Below are 20,710 nucleotides of genomic sequence, written 5' to 3'. Positions count from 1 at the left end.
CTCACTAAAGTGCGGTCACACTGGTGGTAAAGCAAGTGCGGGGGCGAGTTTTCCATTCCGCGGAAAAATGCCATTAATTAGCCAGACCAACAAATCCCGATGCTTCGCCCGCCATCAGTAGAGAGCAGAACATGTCCCCGCCTCGTTGCCACAGAGAATCACGGACCACAGCTCACTCACACACAGAGAATCTGGAGGAGCAGCCCCACAGAAGGAGCAGAATCCCCTGGAGATTCCACTAGCCATGGAGCAATCGGTATCCGCCCGTTGGCTGCGACGCTATCGCGCCTTCTTCCTCATCCTGCTGCTCATCGTGGCCATCCAGTTGTTCCTGGCCTACAAATCTTTGGACATCGTGGGCGGCGGTTCCGGCTCCGGATTCGATGCGGCTGAGGTGCCCGCCAGTCCACCTCCGCCGCAGGCTCAGGAGCGAGTCCAGCCACCAAGCAGGACCAAACTGACTGCTCAGCAACTGGGCTTCCAGCCAGAGTGCGACATCCTCGCCAGGGAGGCCATCTCCGCCCTGCAGCGCGCCAAAACGAAAGACTGCCGAGAACATATCGCGCACATCGCCTGCGCCATCCAAGCCGGTCGCTTCTATGCCCCCCAACTCCGGAGCAGCTGTCCGGCGGGCAACCACACGGCCAACGTGTCTCTGGGCTGCTACAAGGATGAGAAGGATCGCCGCCTCCTCGCAGGCTACTACAGCAGCTCCAAGACGTCCAATTCCCCCGCCAAATGTGTAGAGTTGTGCCTCCAGAGCGGCTATCCCTATGCAGGTGTCCAGTACGGACGCGAGTGCTTCTGCGGCTTTGATACGCCTCCAAGTGCCGCAAAACTGCCGGATTCCAGCTGCAACACCAAGTGCCTGGGCAACGCCAAGGAGATCTGTGGTGGCTTCTACGCCATGAACATCTACGAGACCGGCATAGCCAGTGAGTACTGTAGATGATCTTATAGCTGGATTGGGATCATTTCGAGTCCAGTACATTAATAATGCTTGTATTATAATATCACGTGTTTGAAAACCAAAGTGCTAGTAACGTTTGCAGTTATTGAATCAAATATGTACATATATGCTTGATATAATTTATAATATAAAGTATAAATATTCTATAATATTATAATTTTCGACTAGGAAAAGTATTATTAATTTTTCCTATTTAACTATTTAGTCAGGTTAATTCGAATTAGATATGCCTTCTTTTTGTATTATTTTCTTATTTTAAAGCCTTATCAGAGCAAAATCAGCTTGAAATACAGCATGTGAGACCAGTATATTTATTAAAATGAATGTCTTCTCTTGCAGAGTTCACTGCTCAGCTGGCAGCCACCACTCCTCCGGCGGGAACAAAGCGCGTGCGGATCGCATTTCTGCTGACGCTCAACGGCAGAGCGTTGCGACAGGTGCATCGACTGCTGAAGGCGCTCTACGCTCCGGAGCACGTCTACTACATTCATGTGGACGAGGTGGGTCAACGGCCGGAACTCGGCAATTAAAGCGTGTTCAATTAATTGCGCTAATTTGCACAATTTAACACACTGACGGCCAAAATAGTTGGCCACTGAAACTGATTTATGTATGGTATGGTTTACAGCTAACCAGCTGAATAGCTGTATCAGGAAAGCCTTGAACTACATAGTTACTGGTTATATAAAGTGTCTTGTTTAATACAGGAAAGTGCACAATAAGCGATGCATTTAATTTACATTGTATACTAATTGCCTAGCCCCACAAATGAATTACTATGACTGAGTAGTGCGCGTTCAGGTTCATAAAAATATCAACACTAACGCGTTGTCAGTTATTTTTCTTTAGATTTTACATTGATTGAATTAACTATTTGGATTAAAGTTATTAATGCTAATAGGGTATTTAGCTAAATTGCTTTAACTGGAGTTTTTTTTGTTTATATGTAACCATTGAAATGTATTAAAATTTTTTCTTGTTTTTTCCCTCAGCGCCAAGATTACCTGTATCGGAACCTGCTGGAACTGGAGTCGAAGTTTCCCAACATCCGTTTGGCTCGCAAGCGATTCTCAACGATATGGGGAGGAGCCTCCCTGCTGACTATGTTGCTCCAGTGCATGGAGGACCTCCTGCAATCCAACTGGCACTGGGACTTTGTGATCAACCTGAGTGAAAGTGATTTTCCCGTAAAGACTCTCGACAAATTGGTGGATTTCATGAGTGCCAATCCGGGCAGGAACTTCGTCAAGGGCCACGGTCGTGAAACGCAAAAGTTTATCCAGAAGCAGGGATTGGACAAGACGTTCGTGGAGTGCGACACGCACATGTGGAGGATAGGAGATCGCAAGCTGCCAGCGGGAATCCAAGTAGATGGCGGAAGTGACTGGGTGGCGTTATCGCGACCTTTCGTGGCCTATGTAACCCATCCCAAGGAAGATGATGAGCTACTGCAGGCTCTGCTCAAGCTCTTTCGGCATACCCTTTTGCCAGCGGAGTCGTTTTTCCACACTGTGCTAAGGAATACGCAGCACTGTACCAGCTATGTAGACAACAATCTGCACGTGACCAACTGGAAACGGAAGCAAGGATGCAAATGCCAGTACAAACATGTGGTGGACTGGTGCGGATGCAGTCCGAATGATTTTAAGCCTGAGGATTGGACCAGGCTGCAGGCCACAGAACAGAAATCACTCTTCTTTGCCCGCAAGTTTGAGCCGGTGATAAACCAAGCAGTGCTGTTGCAGTTGGAGGAGTGGCTCTACGGGCCGTATACCAGCGAGTACGCAAATCTGCATGGCTACTGGCAGTCCCTGTATCACCAAGAAGATGCCCACGGATCAGGAGATGATTTAGCCAGGAGTATTGGTGATAGCTTGATGCGTCTTTCTGCTCGTCAAGCCAAATTGGATCCCCTAGAACTCATAGAGCTCACCCACTACCTTCACCGGGATCAATACAAGGGTTTCCTGGTGCGTTACAGAGCTAGAGGAGCATCAGGGAAACCACTTCACCTGGAGACGCGAGTGCGTCCAGTGCAGCAAGGCAAGCTGGCGAGAAATGCCCGCTTTAGCAAGCGATTACGCAATTTTGAGGTCTCCACAGACTTTGATCAAAAGGAGCAGGTGGCTCGCAATTTTGGAAAGCTCTTGGGTCCCCAAAGTGAACTGCTTCTGAGCTACACACTCCAGGCTTCTGCGGATTCGGGATCAGCGTCGCACTCCTACAACTTGACTCTGCTGTGGATAGATCCGCTGGGTCGCCTGCAGGATTTCAACGAACTGCATGTCGAAGACTCCACCAGCGATGTGATAAACCACTCGAAAACCCTGCTCAAACATCCAATCACACCCGGGATTTGGACAGCCAAGTTAATAGGTCGCAACTCTATTTATGCACAGCTCAAGTTTCTCATATCACCACTGGCCTACTATAAAGGATATCCGTTAGAGAAATCCTCAGATGCAGAAATGCTGAACGCCGGTTTGGCAGTGGCACTGCCCGAGGATTTCGAGATGCCCATAGAGTGGCAACAACATCTGCACACCGACGATGAGCAGATCACCATGCGCGAGGAATCCCTTGCACATGGAAGGATGCTAGGCCAGGACCTGCACAGTTGGATAGACCGGTTGGTCGGGCAATTCTTTCAACTCCGTGAGAGTTGCGTAGTGGAAGCGGATACCGAGGAGTCCCTGCCACTCTGCAGCGATTCCGCATGGAGCTCACTGGCTCCCGACCCCAAGAGCGATGTGGATGCCCTGCTTAAATGAGCCATTGCCATTGATCAGTTTTGTTATTAATTCTATAGTGTAAATACTCGCCAAGATTTAGATACCGATCCACTTTTAACCATTTTTTGATAGCTCCTTTTTCTCCTCAATGTTTTCGTATAGATTGTTGTGATAAATGTGAACTTGTAAGCGCCATCTTGACCGGATGCGGAATTCCGCCGCTCCTTTTGTAATTTGATTTTTTCAATAATAGAGCATAGAATTTTTGAACTAGTTAAGTTAGTTAGGTTTGAACGCCTTGTAAATACGCAACGCACTGGACACCAAATGATTGCATTGCAGCCAAATATCGTGGAGGTAATCCAGAGTTAACTGTACATAAGGTTAGCTAGACGCAATTCCTTAACTAAGTCATAAGCTAGGGCACCACCAGATAGCAATTGAATCAGTTGTATTCACAAAGTTTCTTCGATTTTTTGATTTACATATCAAGTTATCCAAAATAAATGAGCAATTCTACATGTACTAAACTGGTCGTTCAAAGATTCATTCTGCTCCTCTTTTGGACGTTAAACACACCCCTTGGCGGAACTTTGGGGCCGGAATTCCAGGTATTTGATGTATTTAGTAGATTAGACTTAAGTAGACTTAAAGCCAAGGCTATTTGTACTGCCGTTCGCTGCCGGCGGGCAGCCTAGATGCACAGATCCTCGTCCGGATCCTCTTCATCGAAGTCGTCGTCGGCATCGGGCGTGTAGATAATGTTGCCCTCGGACGGCTCGCTGGTGCTGGAATATAAAAAACATATAAGTTTAAAGTCTCTCTGGAATATCTTTTAGTTATAGATCCTCCACTCACCGTTCATATGGCAGGGTGAGTGCATTGCGGGCCACCACCTCGTCCTCATCAAGCTCGATTTTGAAGGTGCTGCTGGCCGGCTGTGGATTTTGCTCCACCTCTGGGGAAGGCTGTTTGGGCGAGACACCCGCTGGGAGTCCTCCGTCCAGCGGCGTTACTTGGAACTGGGTTTTGCTGACCTGACAGGAGAATCGTCTGTTGGTCACTCCGCCACCAGGCTTTCGTGATATCAGCGACAACAGTTTATCGGTTTCCAGGCGAAGAACCAACTCCGCCAGGTACTCACAGCCAGCCAGGATGTAGGCGGCATGGGGATGCTGTAGGTGCTGAGGAGAGGCCCAGAGGAACACACGGCGAACGTACTCCGAGCGACGCAGACGGTTTAGGAAGCCAAAGATAAAGGCGGGCGACTGGTAGCACAGCAGGTCGGCCAAGGTGGGCAGGATGACATTAAAACCGGAGGACTTGGATCCTGGTGAGCCACCACCTTCCAGATCGCCGGCTTCTCCCGCCTGAGTGGAGTTATTGTTGTTGTGGTTGGAGAGCTCGGTTATTAACGCCTCGAAGGTGGCCACGTGCTTCAGACTGACGCCGGTGGGTAGGGCCTTGATGGTTTCCGCCCCCTGTCCCTGTTCGTGCAGTAAACTTCCGATGAACTTGGGGGCAATGCGCTCCCGATTTAGCTCATCTATTGGGTGGGAAGGGAAGTGGAGGCGCGCATTAATTGGCAGGCAAATGGGGTCACCACTGTAGACTCACCTATTACGAGGACCACTTTTTGTTTGGTCACCAGCAGGTTGGATAGCATTTTGCCAGCATTTATTGTGTGATTATTTGATTATTTTAAATTGTGCTTTCTGCTGAAGCTGCGCTGTTAGTGCTGTTAAACAGAGGCGCTAGGGTGTTTCCAGATGGTTAAAACGGTCACACTGGCATAAATGGTGCGGCTAGGGCTGCGCAGTAACTTTTTCCCCAGATTAAATTATTTAAATATTTTTTTAAAAAATTGTATTAAGCGAGGGCTGGCTAATAGGGTAGCGGGATAAAAATTGATACAAATATTTCAAACATTTTTCAACTTTAATGGTTTAATCTGATCTGCAGCCCTGGTTGTACCGCTTTTTCCAAATGAGTAAACAGATCAAAACAAAGCAAAGTAGCGGTTAAGCAGATCGTGTTTCATTTTAAATTCCTTCCTCAGTGAAAGTTTGACCTTGCCCTTGTCATGTTTAAGTGTATTAAATATCAATGAACCAGACGCTTAGTTAACCAAGTTAATAAAATGCTGACGTAGTAAAAATCACACAGCATTCGGTTCTTTTGTTTTTGCCAAATTATCTCTTTGTGTTTTTGCGGCTTTTGTTCTTGTATTTCCCGTTAAAAGCGTTTAATTTTGGAATTCTTTCAAATTAAATAAATTTTTGGACTTACACCGAATCTGTAAGTTTAATCACTGTTTTTTAACCGCATCTTTAAAAGTAGTTAGAAAGTAAATATAACTTGGTGGCGGCCTTTCATTAATATCCAACAGGTGGTTTTTCTGTAGTGGTGTGTTTGTGGGCTTGAATGTTTGTTTGCATGTGTGTTAGTGGTTCCACCGTTCTGAGCTTTCAAGGAAAAGCTCGTGGAAATGCCAAATGGAAGGCCCAAAACAAGGGGAGTGGGTGGGCCTATAGGGCTTTCACGCCCACACAGCCTTTGCAGAATTTTCACTTCGCTTTTCCCTTTTTGCTCCATATGGGTGAAACAGCTTCCTGCATTTTAAGCAGTTTGTTCAACAAGTAAAGTGCGTAGAAGTGTCGTCAGTAGAAAAAAAAACCCAATCCGCATCAAAAAATTGTGAAAAACTCGAGAGTCATTGTTTTAAAGTCTCCTAATTGGTCTCTACAGATAAGAAAAGCAGTATTAATCACAATCATTATCAGAGCAGCGTGAAGCATCAATCAAGTATACGCCATGTTGTTCTCACTGGGTGAGTCAAAATGCACATACAGTGAAGCTTCTATATTTTAAAATAAAATGATTTAAAGTCCCTGCACTGAAAGACTTTAAAGTACTCACCCAATTCTCTTTTGATTAAAAATACATATCGTGTGATTTGAGTTGAAATTAAGTGATAACCTAATGCTGTGGACCAAAAGTAAAAATAACAATGGGGAATTCCTTAGATTTAGAAATAAGAACAGGTCGAAAAGTATACACCGGATACATCCATATAAATATACATTTTTATTAAAAAAATCCTTTTAAGTTCGTCATATACAAGTACAACTGCATTATCCCATTAATATGCATAGAACATTAAAGTCAAAGTCTCGATTGAAATGCGTCTCATTGACAATAGTTTGAATAGACCAGAGGAATGCAAAATGCAAAAAAAAATAATGAATGCAACCAGAAACAAACAACCTGGTCTGGCATACTAACCAGCATTTCTTGGCACCCACAAGCCCCACTGGAAACCGAATCCAAATCCGCATCAAAAACCAAACAATTAACCACAGCGAATTGAACAATATGTGAGATTATCGCATGCGAGAGATTCATGTGGGGCAAAAGCTTTCCATAACCATTGCCGGGCGGCGGCTGGAAAACTTTAAATTCAGTTGCGCATTGCACGCCGAAGTGTTCGGTTGTTTTCGATTATCGTTTCGTGTTAGTTAGTGTAGTAGGCTAGTGTTGTTGTGTCTTAGGGCAATTAACGCTGGCCAATATTGCATGTGTTTTTGTTGTGAACCATTCGTGAATTATTGATTAATCAGTACACAGGCAATGTCGAAGGATACGGACGTGGAGCAGGCGACAAAGCCGGAGAGCGGAGTTGTCCAGGTGGAGCCCGCCATTCCGGAGGAGTCACCGACAACGGTGTCCAGCACAACGACGGTGATCGCCGTGACCAATGGGGAAAAGCCAGTGGAAGTGACACCAGCAACAGTAGCAACACCTGTGACACCTGCAACAGCAGAACTAGTGCAACCTGCAACAACCATTGCTGGCATTGAATTGGCCACACCAACAGCCACAGCTACATCAACAGGTAGACAGTGAATGGCATTGGATTTTGGCTTCAAGTTTGATTAGTGCCAAGTAAAACCAACAACCTGCCACCAGCCGCAAACACTCGAGTGTTTAGTTTTAGTAAAAGTTAAAGCAAAACGCACTGAAAGAGAGACTGCAATGCCTCCCCCACTCTTCCCTCCCCGCTTTTCACCGACTCACCATCACGATCGGCAACTAGCTGAATTTCACTTTAGTTTTTCAGCCTTTATTTATTTTACTTTTGCTGTCTTCGAATTTTTACGCTTTTCCACAGTCGTCGTCTTATTGCCCGGGTTTTACTTTCTGTGCGCCCATGTATCTATAGATTGTTTCTTTCAAATTTTGCGCACGATCTGCTGCAACGCTTTGCTGGCCAGCGCGTCTTTGGCACGCCCACTTAACCCTAATAATTAACAATCATAATCACAATTAATATGCCAATTAATTTCACTCGCCCCGAGACGAACCCGAGTCCCCAAAATAAAAAAACAGAGCCAAATGGAGAGCACTCGAACTCATTGAACAACTGAGGGGACGCGTGGCTGCTGCCATTTACCAGCATTTATAATTGCGACTTGCCAACTACAATTGTCTCTGGCCCACTTATCAGTCAATTTACAAGCTTACACCTCGCAGGTTGGCTTTTTTGCAGTTTGCCCGGGTTGAAATTAAAACATCATTTGCATACCAAAATTGGCTGATAGCGAGCCCTTATCGAGTGCATCTACACCTAAGTTTAGGAGCACAAGTCTATGAGAATAACTTACAATATTTAAGTAAAAAATTTTTATGATCTTTTAGGATTACGATATTGCGGGTTTGACAAAGCAAGTTATAAACCTGAAATTTATTAGGATATTATTTCGTAAATAAAGAGAAATGCAAAATGAAAACAAATTACGACAGTCTGATTTAAAGAAATCATTCATTTTAATGGAGATTCTTATTTATGAATATATTTATTTGGTCCATATGCCATGATTGACCATATGGAACTGCAGAATATGTATTTCTCCCTACGCTTTAATATATGCAAATAATATGTAGCCAAGAAAATGTATTTTCCGTATTGTAAAACTATCTGCATATATTAAATTTAGCTAAATATAACAGTTTATTTTTAGATAGGGGAGCTTGAACTTGTTTGTTTGGTAAAATCAGAGTAAAGACTCTATATTACTCTCATTCACTTAACTAAAGTTGAAAATTATCAAATATATGGATACTTTCACTAGCCGCACTTTTAGTTGAATGAAAAGAATTTTTAATTTATTTAATGTGTCATGCTGGAACATCAAACAGAAGGTACATTCATGTACGATGCTATTTAGAGCGATTTAATATCAGATGGTGAGACTATCTCTAAAAAAGGCTGATAAAAATTTTGCGCCTGCTAGACAGATAAAGTAGGAAAGAACGCAGGCGAGTATTAATGTTGTGCAAACAAACATAAATGAATTTGGCAAATTAAGCCCGATGAGAGAGGATTTCATGTGGGTGTGTCCGAGTGCTTGGGAGCTGGCTTTTTCATTAATTTATACCCAGACGATATGTTGAGATGTTGTTTATCGCAGTATCGGATTGCTGGCGACAAAGGAACTGTTTGTTTTAATAACGAATGAAAATGGGTTCAACGGAGCTTTTTAGTTTGTAAACTTCTGGTCGTATGTTATCAGCAAGTGTTTGGGCCGGTAATATATATTTAAGTACAGGTGGAAAATGTAATTGAATAATGTTTACTTACAAGTGGCCATAAACCAAAAATATGGAATATATACAAGTGCTGGAATCCACCTCCCCAATCCCCCAATATCTCTACCCTTGAATGAGTTCAGCGATTAGATCGCCAAAAATGCGTGCTATGCGTAGTGTTTTCTATTTATATCTCATCCCAACCATTTGTTGGAATTTTCAGGCAGCAGCAAAGCCAACATGGATCCGGCGCTGATTAACTTCAAGGTTCTCTACGTGCTGACCCAGCTATGTGGATTGACGATGATCGTCCTGGTGGGCACCTGGATTGGCCAGCACTTTGGCGGACTGGGTGGTAGCTCCAATCCAAAGTTGGAGTTCAACTGGCACCCGCTGTTCATGACCATTGGCTTCATCTACTTGTATGGCAACTGTGAGTAAAGACAGCGGAAGAGGTGCCACTGCAGAAGTTGGCTCCACTCCCATTGAACATCGCAAATTAATTTTGGTAATCCCACAGCCATTCTGATCTATCGCGGTTTCCGCACCACGCGCAAGAAGACACTGAAGCTCACCCACGCCGGCATCCACATTGCTGCATTTATTCTGACGGTGATTGCCCTGAAGACGGTCTTCGATTCGCACAACCTGGCCAGTCCGCCCATTCCCAATATGTACTCCCTGCACTCGTGGCTGGGATTGTCGGCGGTGATCGTCTTCTCGCTGCAGTACGTGGCCGGATTTGTGGCCTTTTTGGCGCCAGGTGTAAGGGAGAACTACAGGATCGCCTTGATGCCGCTGCACATCTACTTCGGACTGTTTGGCTTCGTTCTGGCCATCGCAAGTGCTCTGATGGGACTCACCGAGAAGGCAATCTTCGCTGTGTAAGTATAAAGTAGACGTTTGGTAGATGGATCTGATAACAATTATTTTTTTTAGCACAAATCCCCCCTATTCCTCCCTGCCGACTGCTGGTGTCCTCGCCAATGTGATCGGAGTGCTGTACGTCGTATTTGGAGCTCTGGTTGTCTACCTGGCCACTGAGCCCGCCTATAAGCGAAAGCCCATTCCCGAGGACACCGCCCTGCTAAACTCCAGCTCTGTCAACGAGTAAGGACTATTTAAACGCCCCAAATCAGCTGCAATGCTTACTTAAGCTCAAAACTGTGCACAAAACCAAACGAAACCGAAACCTGATCACACGTATGGTGCTTTTTTGTTGACGATGGAAATGAAGATGAAGATTAAGATGCGTGCTGTTTGTATTCGTCGAGATGCGTGTATTATCTGTAGCAAGTACATAACTTAATGACTATGTATAATTCTGAATTATCCACATACGTATATACTTGGATCACTAGTTGGGCAAGGATTTCAGCGAGTGCTCAAATCGTAACGTATTTAACCTCAAGAAGAACATTTGTTTTGAACTGTACGAATACATCTATCAATGTGTGTTATAAATGCTTAAATAAAAATATATATTAATACAAGTCGCCGGTGATGATGATGCCGCCCTTCTGGCGTTCCTGTTTCGGCTCCTCCAGCTCGTTCTCCTCCTCCTCTTCGTCGTGCTCTTGCTCCTCTGCCGCCTCCTCCTCAGCCTCCTCTGACTCACCTTCCGAGGTGGATGACTTTGGAGGAACGTAGCTCACCGTAAATGGTAGTGGACCACTTTCAATGAGCAGGCTCTTTGAACTCTTCATACTCATGCTCACTTGGTCGTGCTCGTGGAAGACCAGATTGTTGTCCAACACCACTAGATATGTGGGCACCTTGCCCACTCCCTTCACTTCCGTGTGGGCCCGGTAATTGCAGCGGATGTTGAACTGCCGCAGCACCTTGGCCGTGTGCCTTGTCACCTGGATGTTGTCCAGCAGTCCAGTGGAGGTCATTCGGGATGCCATATTGACGGTGTGACCCCAGATGTCATAGTGCGGCTTTGAAAGTCCAACGACACCGGCCATCACAGGTCCATGGGAGATGCCTGGAAAAGAGGATTAAATATAGGGTGAAGGTATTGCCAATGGACTTTAGAAAGCCCACCGATCTTGAGGCCGCCGTTCATAAAAGTATTATACTCGGAAAACACATGGTTAAAGCGGATATCGTCCATGATTCGCAATAGATCCAAGGCAAATTCGGTCATCACCAGGACGGCGGCATCTTGCACTTGAGCGTATGGCTGGCTGACGGTATCTCCGCTCATTTCATCATCCTCAGTGCTTCCGAAATGAACAGTGAGCACTATAAAATAGCATATAATAAGAGTTAAACCATATACAAACAGAAAATCACCGCTAGATCTGCGTCTCACTTCCGATTCCGTCTCGGGCGCCTTGACTGGAATGTCGATGGAGAAGTCGGTGTAGTGCTCCACTTCGAGGCCACAGGCCACCATGTAGGTCCAGCCCATCACCTTGATCTTCTCGATCTTGTAGCGCAATTGGTAGTTGACCAGGAGGTCGTCGAAGCAGCAGATGATCTCGTGCAGAATCCGCAGACCCGCCGTGTCCGCATCGAAGTTCTCGATGGAGGCGAACATTACGGCCACCTTGTTGAAGTTCTCGTAGTAGAGCTGATCGCTGGCTAGCCGCACCTTGTACACCTCCGCCACGTGTGAAGGCAGAATGTTGGCCATGATGATCTTGATGGAGCGCAGCTTGTCCTGCGTCTGCGTGTGTGTATCCTCGTAGCAGACGCGCATACTAAAAAGGATGTATTATTGGGGATTTAAATAGAATAATCTTCGATCACCCACAAATAGGAAACCTTGCTCATGTAGTTGAGGTGATGTTCCTGAATAATCACAACGATAAAAAAGGCAACCAGGTACCAGGTGTGCGCGTAGTCCGCTTTCAGACCCTGATCTGTGGTCTCTGATCTCTCGAAGGCGAATCCGTAGTAGTAGTGAATAGTGCAGAAGTGGAGGCCAAGGATTAGAAGGCCTACCAACATCTTGATCAAGTGCGGACAGCCCATGAAGACAAACAACAGACTGAGCACAATCACCACACAGTAGGTTATAGTCTAAAGGAGTTATTAGAATACTTTTAAAGGAGTATTTTATTTACATAACCTACCCAGGGTCCAAAGCATTCTGCATAGGACTTCTCGTTATACAGGTGGGCTTCGATGATTCCCAGCTCCAGCTTGGCCACATCGCAGGTAAACTATGGTAGACGAATAAGAAGGTATCCAGTGGTTCAGGGAATAGGAACTACGCACCACTGCCAGTGAGCCCATTACGTAGAGCAGGAGCAGCACCACAACTGCCACAGGAACCCTTACGAAAATCGACTCCTCGATGAGTTCCGAGATCCTGATCAGCCAGCGACTTAGGAAGCAAGATGGCTGAGACATGGGCGTGAGTTGCCTCCTCTGCAAGCTGAGCTTCTTGTAGCCGGCCAGGAAACACAGTACCGCTAGTAACAGAAGAATGCCGAACATGACAAAGAGGTTTAAATATTGGGGTCTGTGAGCAAGAGGACAAGTAAGAGGTAGGTATAATTTTTAGCCATAGAAAGACCCACGTTACGATCCAGTTCATGCATAATATCGCCAGTCCGGCAAAGAGCACCCACAGCAGGGTGTATTTCATCATCAGATCCGGAAGGCTGTGAAACGCCCATTCCCTTTTCCAGCTGCGAAATACGCCCAGGATGAAGTAGATCCGGGCATTGAGCATGTACTTCTCGCTTAAGGTCCTCTTCTTGATGAACCTCTGTCGCTTGCACTCGGTGTAGCTGAAGCCCAAGGCCATGTGCTCCACCTCGTCCATCATCTCGCGGTGCGCCTTGCCCTGGATCTCCTCGTAATAGCCACCGTAGCTGAGACGGCCAGAATTAATAGAGGCATTGCTGAATTCATTGTCCAGGTCTCCGGGCTCCATTGGATCCGGCTGTCTGCTGCTGACCAGGTAGGTGCGGATGCCCGCTTTCTGCAGAATGGGATCATTCTTGGCCACCTCCGTGCCCTCATCGAACACATAGTGCTCATCCAGCATGCTCAGTGTCCTCTGGGAGACGTGCACCATGCCCGGCAATCCGGATGTCTCCAGCCGATTGGTGATGTCCACGTCCTTGGACCAGATGTCGAACTGCCACTTGGTGTGCCCGATGATGCCGGCTAGTACCTCTCCCGAGTGCACCCCGATCCGCAGGTTGATCGACAGACTGCGCCGGCTGCTCAGGTCCTGCGTGATGTGGATCATCTCCAGCGCCTGGTCCACGCAGCAGGAGGCGTGGGCGGCGTTGTAGTTGGGGATGCCGGCCACACAGTTGTAGGCGTCGCCCAGGAACTTGATCCGCATCGCCCGGTTGCGATTGGCAGCCAGGTCGAAGCTCACAAACAGTTCGTGGAGGATCTCCACTAGTTGCGGCACCTCCAGAGTGGTGGTGAAGTGCGTGTAGTTGACCATGTCGGCCACCAAGATGGACACCTCCGGGTACGGCTCCAAAAAAAGTTTTCTGTAGAAGAGAAATTTAACAAATAAAACTGGTAGAGTGATCTACTTAAACTGTTTTATTATAACATTACTTTAAAAGTTGTTAATTGAATAAATTTAAATAAATAAAAGTAATATTTATAACGTATACGCACCGTGAGCAGATCCCGTGATGAGGGATATGTCGGTCCTGGTCCTCGATAAGATTGAAGATTTCTTCCTGCAGGGTGCGAACCATTCTGCGTGGTAAGATTGACTCCAATAGAGCATTCTCCTTCTTTAATACCGTCTGGTCAAGGCGAAATAAATAGGGTATACTACAATTCTATACATTAAAAAATAACATACCTGATAGACAATGCTTTGGTATACCAACTGATAGCGACTGAGTATCTCATGTTGTACTCCCGAATCAAGGTGAAGTACCAAAATATCAGGTTCAGGATGAAGAGGTATATCGCATAGGAGGCGAGCAGGGCAACCGAAACCTGATTATTCAGGTATTGCATCTCGAGAACGTAGCAGAAATACACAACGGAGACCGTCACTCCCAGGATATAAACGCAATAGCCATTGAAAAACGAGATGGGTAGAGTCATGTAGACACAGACCAGCACCACATGATCGTAGCAGGGTACTATCGGATACGGCGATCCATGGTGGATGGCTCCCAAAAGGTCAGAGAGAATATCTGCGGGGAAGAAACACTTAGAATTATCTAAACAGAGCATGTTATAACCAGCTCACCCATTAGGGTAAGCGAAATTGCCATCACCCACGAGATAACCGTATTGAATACGATCCCAACGTTATCATGAATGCTGCCTAGCATAATAAAAGGAGTTAAGAGCATAACCACCAAATAGGGAAGCAATGAGACCAATACAACATTCTAAAATAAAGAAAGGAGTCTTTTTGTCAGGGAAAGATACACAATACAAGAGATTAGCCAACCTTTACTATGGCGAGCAAGATTATCATGTGGAGGACCATCAGTAGTTCAATGGTCCAAATGAAGCGACCCACATTCAATAACATCACCAGCTCCCGAAGACGAGAGCAGGCCATTTCCAGATGCAGACTTTGACACTTCTTCTGCGTTTTAGGAATACAACTTAAAGTAGTTAAACTATTTGAGACAAGTCGGAATATACCTTCAAGTGCCGCCATTCCAGCTCCTTAATCGTGCTTAGTGAGCGGTAGGCCACCACGTCTTCTTGGTAATACGGGTTATCCATTTAGAAGATGCGTATAAATTCAGAGTGAACAACATTTGATTCAGTCAGAACTATTTTATTTGACTACTCTTGATTCCAGACTGGTGAAGCAAAAGAGATTGATTTTAAATCATCAAGTAAGGAGAGAAGGCAAGAAAACTAAATTTGAAGAGAGATAATAGTATAATGGCTGTCTTTTATGCCTATAAAGAAAAACAGCTTTAAGTGTTTATTTATTTATTAGAATAATGGGAATAATGGTTCCTCCTGGTTGCAAAAAAATAGTTCTGTGGCCCAGACAAATTAAAAAAAATTCAAATTTTTAGCTAAAAGTTTTTATTATTTGAAGCATAATTCTGGGCTGCAGCTACCATAACATCATAACATATTCGTCAATGTTTTTGTTAAGACTGATTAGAATAAGTTGCCATTTAAGTAGCAGTGCGCTTGTCAAATAAATAATAAATAAATAAATGTGTTTTAACAGCAAAAAAAAAAATTTTTTTGTTGTTTTTAAAATCGATTGGAAATTTATTGAAATTAAAACTTTAGACCATTATTTCCCAGGGTTTTGAACAAAAAACTGAAGAATCGAGCTAATTTTTTCCGGATCTTGGCCATCAAAAACATATATTTAAACACACATATTTTAAAGATTTTTTTGTTGTAACTTTGCCAAAATAACACGCACAGCAAAAACAATGACTGTTTTGTACAGCTGAGAACCAATACAATCAATTCCAGGTGGATTTGGTAAAATTTATTTTTTGAGCGATTTTCGCATTTTTCATAAGGGGTAACACTTGATTTTTTGCCAATTTTGGGCCAAAATAAAATTTTTGAGCTGAGAATACCATTGGATTGCAAATTTTGTAACGAATTCAGCGAGGTATGACATTCCAAGATCAGACCATTATTTCTAATGGTTTTGATTAAAAAACTTAAAAATCGAGCTGTTTTTTGGATTTCGCCCATTTTTTAAGGGTTTTTTGCCGTAGCCTTGCCAAAATAAGGCCCACATCCAAAAAAATGACTATTTTGTGCAGCTGAGAACCTACACAATGAATTCCAGGTGGATTTGGTAAATTTTATTTTTTGACCGATTTTCGCATTTTTCATAAGGGGTAACACTTGATTTTTTGCCAATTTTGGGCCAAAATATAATTTTTTAGCTGAGAATACCAATCGATTGGAAATTTTGTAACGAATTCAACGAGGTATGACATTCCAAGATACGACCATTATTTCCAAGAGTTTTTATTAAAAAACTGAAAAATCGGGCTGTTTTTTCTGGATTTTGCCCATCAAAAACATATATTTAAGACACATTTTTTCAGCGTTTTTTGTTGTAATTTTGCCAAAATGGGCCGCACAGCCAAAAGAATGACTGTTTTGAGCAGCTGAGAGCCCATACAATGAATTCCATGTGGATTTGGTAAATTTTATTTTTTGACCGATTTTCGCATATTTCATGAGGGGTAACACTTGATTTTTTGCCAATTTTGGGCCAAAATAAAAATTTTTAGCTGAGAATACCAATCGATGGGAAATTTTATAACGAATTCAACGAGGTATGCCATTCGAACATTTGACCAATATTTACTATAGTTTTTATCAGAAAACCAAAAAAAATAGTTGACTTTTTGAGAGACTACCAGATGTTAACATCAATATATTATATTATTCTAGTTTTTCCCGAAAACTAGACAAAGTAAAGCATTCATTTTAAATAATACCAGTGCCTTGATTTACTTTACTGCTTCTCTTAATCTGAATAACAACAATTTAGCTAATGGCTCTCGCTTCTAGTTATTTTTCGTCCACCAATTCCACGGAGATTAGGCTTTCGTGGGGCGAATTGTCATTCTGGAAGTGGGGCTTGAACTCCAGATTCTGGTCCAAGTCCACCAGGTAGGTCGGCACTTCGCCCACGCCCTTCACCTGCGTCTGTCCCCGGTAATTGCAGCGGATGTTGAAGCTCTGCAGGATTTTCGAGGTGTCCTGGGTCACGTGAATGGCATTCAGCACACCCGTGGAACTCATTCGGGAGGCCATGTTCACAGTATGACCCCAGATGTCGTAGTGCGGCTTCGACAGTCCAACAACGCCGGCCATCACGGGTCCATGGGCAATGCCTGATTGGATTAAAAGATTGGATTATAAATAAATAAACAGAAGTATACAAAAGAACCCACCAACTTTCAGGCTGCCAGTCAACGTGGAGTCGTATTGCAAGAGTATTCCATTAGACCGAATCTCACGCATTATCTGTAATAAGTTCAAAGCGAATTCGGTCATGGTCAGGACCGTATCATCCAGGTTGTTTAAAGTTGGCAGGGAGGGTCGCCTGGAGATACCCGGATTGACTATCTCATCATCGTCCATTGGGGCAAAGCGAATGCTAGCTAGGAATGAAAAATAGAAAGCCAGAATCACATAAAGCGCTTAACTTATATTAGTTAATGTGATTAATTATAGTAAATTCAACAATTACAGGATTTCTGCGTAACATTCCAAATGAGATTCGTGGAGATGTCCGTGTAGTGGTCCACGTCCAGGCCACAGGCCACCATGTAGGTCCAGCCCATCACCTTGATCTTCTCGATTTTGTAGCGCAATTGGTAGTTGACCAGGAGGTCGTCGAAGTAGCAGATGATCTCGTGCAGAACCCGGAGTCCCGATCTATCCGCCTCGTAGTTCTCGATGGTGGCGAACATCACGGCAACTTGGGTGAAGTTTTCGTAGAACAGTTGATCACTGCGCCTCCGATCCTTGAAGACCTCCACCACGTGGGCAGGCAGGATGTTGGCCATAATGGTGGAAATGGTGCGCGTTTTCACCTTGGTCTGTTGGAGCCTCTTCTCGAAAGAGATGCGCATGCTGAAAAATACATAATAGTATATGTTTAATCTAGCATCCATCCACTTACAAGTACGTGGCCTTCACGACGAAGTTGAGGTATCCTTCGCGCACCACCACCAGGATGAAGAAGGTGGCCACGTACCAGGTGTGGGCCAGGCTGGACTCCACGCCCACGTTCGTGGTTTCCGATCGCTCGAAGGCGAATCCGTAGTAGGCGTGGACGGTGACCACGTGACAGCCCAGGATGGCGAATCCCACGGCCAACTTAATCACCAGCGGAACGCCGATGAGGACCAACAATAGGCTGAGTACAATTACCACCGCATAAGTCACTGCCTGTTGGGATGTAGCAATCTGTATTCCTGCGATTCAATAGGTTTCACTCGATATGCCTACCCAGGGCAGGAAGCAAATCATAGCTGGCTGAAAGTTGTGCAGCTCGGAGTCAATAATCTCCACCTCGAGCTTGGATATTTCACAGCAGAACTGCGATGTGCGATGATGAGTAGCTATTCGGGCTTAGTTATACGGAGCACAGACTCACCACTGCCTGCGAGGACATGACATAAAGGATAGACAGCACTACTAACACCAGGGGAACCCGTACGAAAATCGATTGCTCGATGAGATCGGATACCTTCACCAGCCAGCGACTCAGGAAGAAGGAGGGTTGCGACAGGGGCGTGAGTCGACGTCCTCGCAGCCAGACCTTCTTATAGGTGGCCACCAAAAGGACCGACACTAGGATGAAAAGCAACCAGAACAATATGTTATAGTACACCGCATCGATCCTGAGAATCAGAAAGTCAAAGGATTTGCATTTTAAACACCCCATTCAAGCTCGTCTCACTGTTCGAATAGGTTCATGGACAGGATCGTTACTCCGGCAAAGACCACCAACACCAGGCTGTACTTAATGAGGAGATCCGGCCGCTGGCTGAAGGACCACTCCGTCCTCCAACTGCGAAAGGTGGTGAACAAGAAGTAGGACTGGAGATTGAAGAGGTACTCCTCGTTCATGTCCTGTCTCGGATCCTTTGCGGTGCGTCTGAACTTGCATGTCTGTATCCGGTTCACCGGCATGTGCTCCACCTCGAGAATCATTTCGCGCTGCGCCTTCACCTGGATATCTTCGTAGTCGTTGCTGAAACTAGGACGGTATTCGTTCAGCGAAAATCTGTCCATCTCCAAGTCCTCGGGCTCCACATAGTCGGGCAGTCGACTGTGGATTAGGTAGGTTCTAAGATTGGCCCGTTGGATGAGAGGATCACTCTTGGCCATTTCGGTTCCCTCCTCGTACACATAGTGATTGTCCAGCAAACCCAACGTTCTACTGGAAATGTGCACCATTCCCGGAAGTCCAGAGCCCTCCAGCCGATTGGCGATGTTCACGTGCTTCGACCAGATGTCGAACTGCCACTTGGTGTGCCCAATTATCCCCGCCAGGATCTCCCCCGAGTGCACTCCAACCCGCAGCTGGATCGTCCGGTTGCGACGCTGGCTCACCTCCCGACTCACCTTAATCATGTCCAGAGCCTGATCCACGCAGGCATTGGCGTGGGTGGGGAAGTAGCTGGGGATGCCGGTGACACAGGTGTAGGAATCCCCCTGGAACTTGATCCTCGTCGCCCTGTTCCGATTGGCAGCCAGGTCAAAGCTGACGAAGAGCTCGTGCAGGATGGCCACCAGTTCCGGCACCTCCATTGTGGTGGTCAGTCGCGTGAAGTTGACTATATCGGCCTCCAGAATGGACACCTCCGGGTGCGGTTCCACAAACAGATGGCTGTGGATTGTACTCCCATCAACATAATCCCATTTCCCAAGTCATTAAACTCACCGTGTCTTGGGAAAAGGCACTAAATTAGATGGATTTTCTTCGATGTGCGAGGTGATGGCATCTTGCAAGGTGCGCGCCAGCGAAAAAGGCATAATCGAGTCTAGCAAAGCTTTTTCCTTTTTCATTGTCATCTGGAGAAGCAATCAGGGATTAACAGGGATATAAAACGGAAGGTGTATTTCGGTCACCTGAAATAACATGTCCTGGTACAACAATTGGTAGCGACTGAGGAGCCCATTTCTCATGTAATACTCACGAAATCCGGTGAAGAACAAGCATGTCATGTTCAGAAAAAAGAGGTACGTCGCATAGACGGTCAGCTCCCAAACTTTGTTGTCCTTGCTGCCCATTTGCATCCACACCATGTAGCAGAAGTACACCAGGGAAATGGCCAGGCCCAAAAGGTATTCCCTTCCGTTTTCCAGAAAGACAATTGGAAACATCAAGTAAATCAAGACGATCACCACATGGTCGTAATTTGGCATCAGCGAAAAAGAGGTAAAATAACAAAGTGGCATTATCAAGTCTGGAAAGGAAGAGGTCTGATTTATGGCTAGTCATCTTTAAGTAATTACAAACCCGATGCAGCGAGGAGGAAGGCCATCAACCAGCTGCACAAAGTGGCAATAAAGTCGTAGTGCTCCACATTGGAATCCCTGCAGCCCATCAGAATAACAGGAGTGAGCAAGATCACAAAAAAATTGGGCAGCACCGTGATCAAATCAAAATTCTGCAAATAAGTTCTAGGAAACCTCAGGGTATTTTACAGGGTATCAATCCCACCTTGACCACGCTGAACAGCAGAATCACATGAATGAGCATCAAAACTTCGATGACAATGAATACTTGGGTCACAATGGCCACTGCAACCAGATGGCGATACCGATGGTAAGGACCCTCCAAACGCAACTCCCGACACTTGACCTGAAATTCAATGTTAATTTTAATTATATATTTGAGTTTTATTTCAATTGCAGACATACAGACCCGCAGGAGTTTCCATTCCAAGCCGGGCATGTTGCCCAGCGAACGATAGTCCATCACATTCTCATTGTT

General features: G+C 45.2%; 5 protein-coding genes across 8 annotated transcripts; 2 read left to right on the top strand and 3 right to left on the bottom strand.

Moving 5' to 3' along the window:
• LOC108047363 (xylosyltransferase oxt) lies at positions 1 to 4,227 on the top strand. The gene is made up of 3 exons (XM_017127509.2): positions 1 to 935; positions 1,310 to 1,470; positions 1,963 to 4,227. The coding sequence occupies exons 1-3, from the start codon at positions 245 to 247 to the stop codon at positions 3,739 to 3,741; spliced, it is 2,631 nt and encodes an 876-aa protein (XP_016982998.1). The 5' UTR covers positions 1 to 244; the 3' UTR covers positions 3,742 to 4,227.
• On the bottom strand, positions 4,137 to 5,485 carry LOC108047365 (elongator complex protein 5). Its single transcript, XM_017127515.2, has 3 exons — positions 5,320 to 5,485; positions 4,561 to 5,248; positions 4,137 to 4,490 (listed from the first exon to the last, which is right to left on the bottom strand). The coding sequence occupies exons 1-3, from the start codon at positions 5,366 to 5,368 to the stop codon at positions 4,397 to 4,399; spliced, it is 831 nt and encodes a 276-aa protein (XP_016983004.2). The 5' UTR covers positions 5,369 to 5,485; the 3' UTR covers positions 4,137 to 4,396.
• Positions 5,486 to 5,686: 201 nt separating this feature from the next.
• Positions 5,687 to 10,784, top strand: LOC108047364 (plasma membrane ascorbate-dependent reductase CYBRD1). 4 transcript variants are annotated; one of them, XM_017127511.2, is made up of 5 exons: positions 5,687 to 6,000; positions 7,330 to 7,597; positions 9,515 to 9,724; positions 9,812 to 10,175; positions 10,231 to 10,784. In XM_017127511.2, exons 2-5 carry the CDS (start codon positions 7,333 to 7,335, stop codon positions 10,403 to 10,405), a joined length of 1,014 nt encoding a protein of 337 aa, XP_016983000.2. In that variant the 5' UTR covers positions 5,687 to 6,000; positions 7,330 to 7,332; the 3' UTR covers positions 10,406 to 10,784. The 4 variants fall into 4 exon arrangements, with proteins under 4 accessions (XP_016983000.2, XP_016982999.2, XP_016983003.2 ...); XM_017127510.2 differs by having other exon boundaries at positions 7,323 to 7,597; XM_017127514.2 differs by lacking the exon at positions 7,330 to 7,597 and having other exon boundaries at positions 5,690 to 6,000.
• LOC108047353 (adenylyl cyclase X E) lies at positions 10,776 to 14,976 on the bottom strand. The gene is given in 13 exon segments (XM_017127499.2): positions 10,776 to 11,278; positions 11,338 to 11,538; positions 11,590 to 11,999; positions 12,053 to 12,321; positions 12,375 to 12,464; positions 12,520 to 12,766; positions 12,825 to 13,760; positions 13,894 to 14,027; positions 14,087 to 14,130; positions 14,133 to 14,429; positions 14,486 to 14,630; positions 14,693 to 14,833; positions 14,893 to 14,976. Coding segments are annotated over 13 exon segments (3,501 nt in total).
• A 1,702-nt stretch (positions 14,977 to 16,678) lies between these two features.
• LOC108047362 (adenylyl cyclase X E) lies at positions 16,679 to 20,704 on the bottom strand. The gene is made up of 12 exons (XM_017127508.2): positions 20,642 to 20,704; positions 20,438 to 20,578; positions 20,234 to 20,384; positions 19,843 to 20,180; positions 19,655 to 19,785; positions 18,668 to 19,600; positions 18,362 to 18,608; positions 18,214 to 18,303; positions 17,885 to 18,153; positions 17,450 to 17,835; positions 17,151 to 17,360; positions 16,679 to 17,090 (listed from the first exon to the last, which is right to left on the bottom strand). The coding sequence occupies exons 1-12, from the start codon at positions 20,693 to 20,695 to the stop codon at positions 16,765 to 16,767; spliced, it is 3,276 nt and encodes a 1,091-aa protein (XP_016982997.2). The 5' UTR covers positions 20,696 to 20,704; the 3' UTR covers positions 16,679 to 16,764.
• Between the last annotated feature and the right edge of the window lie 6 nt (positions 20,705 to 20,710).

The sequence above is a fragment of the Drosophila rhopaloa genome, unplaced genomic scaffold (genome assembly GCF_018152115.1).
Source record: "Drosophila rhopaloa isolate 14029-0021.01 unplaced genomic scaffold, ASM1815211v1 contig_163, whole genome shotgun sequence".
NCBI lineage: Eukaryota > Metazoa > Arthropoda > Insecta > Diptera > Drosophilidae > Drosophila > Drosophila rhopaloa.
This window is presented reverse-complemented; position numbering and strand designations above follow the sequence as displayed.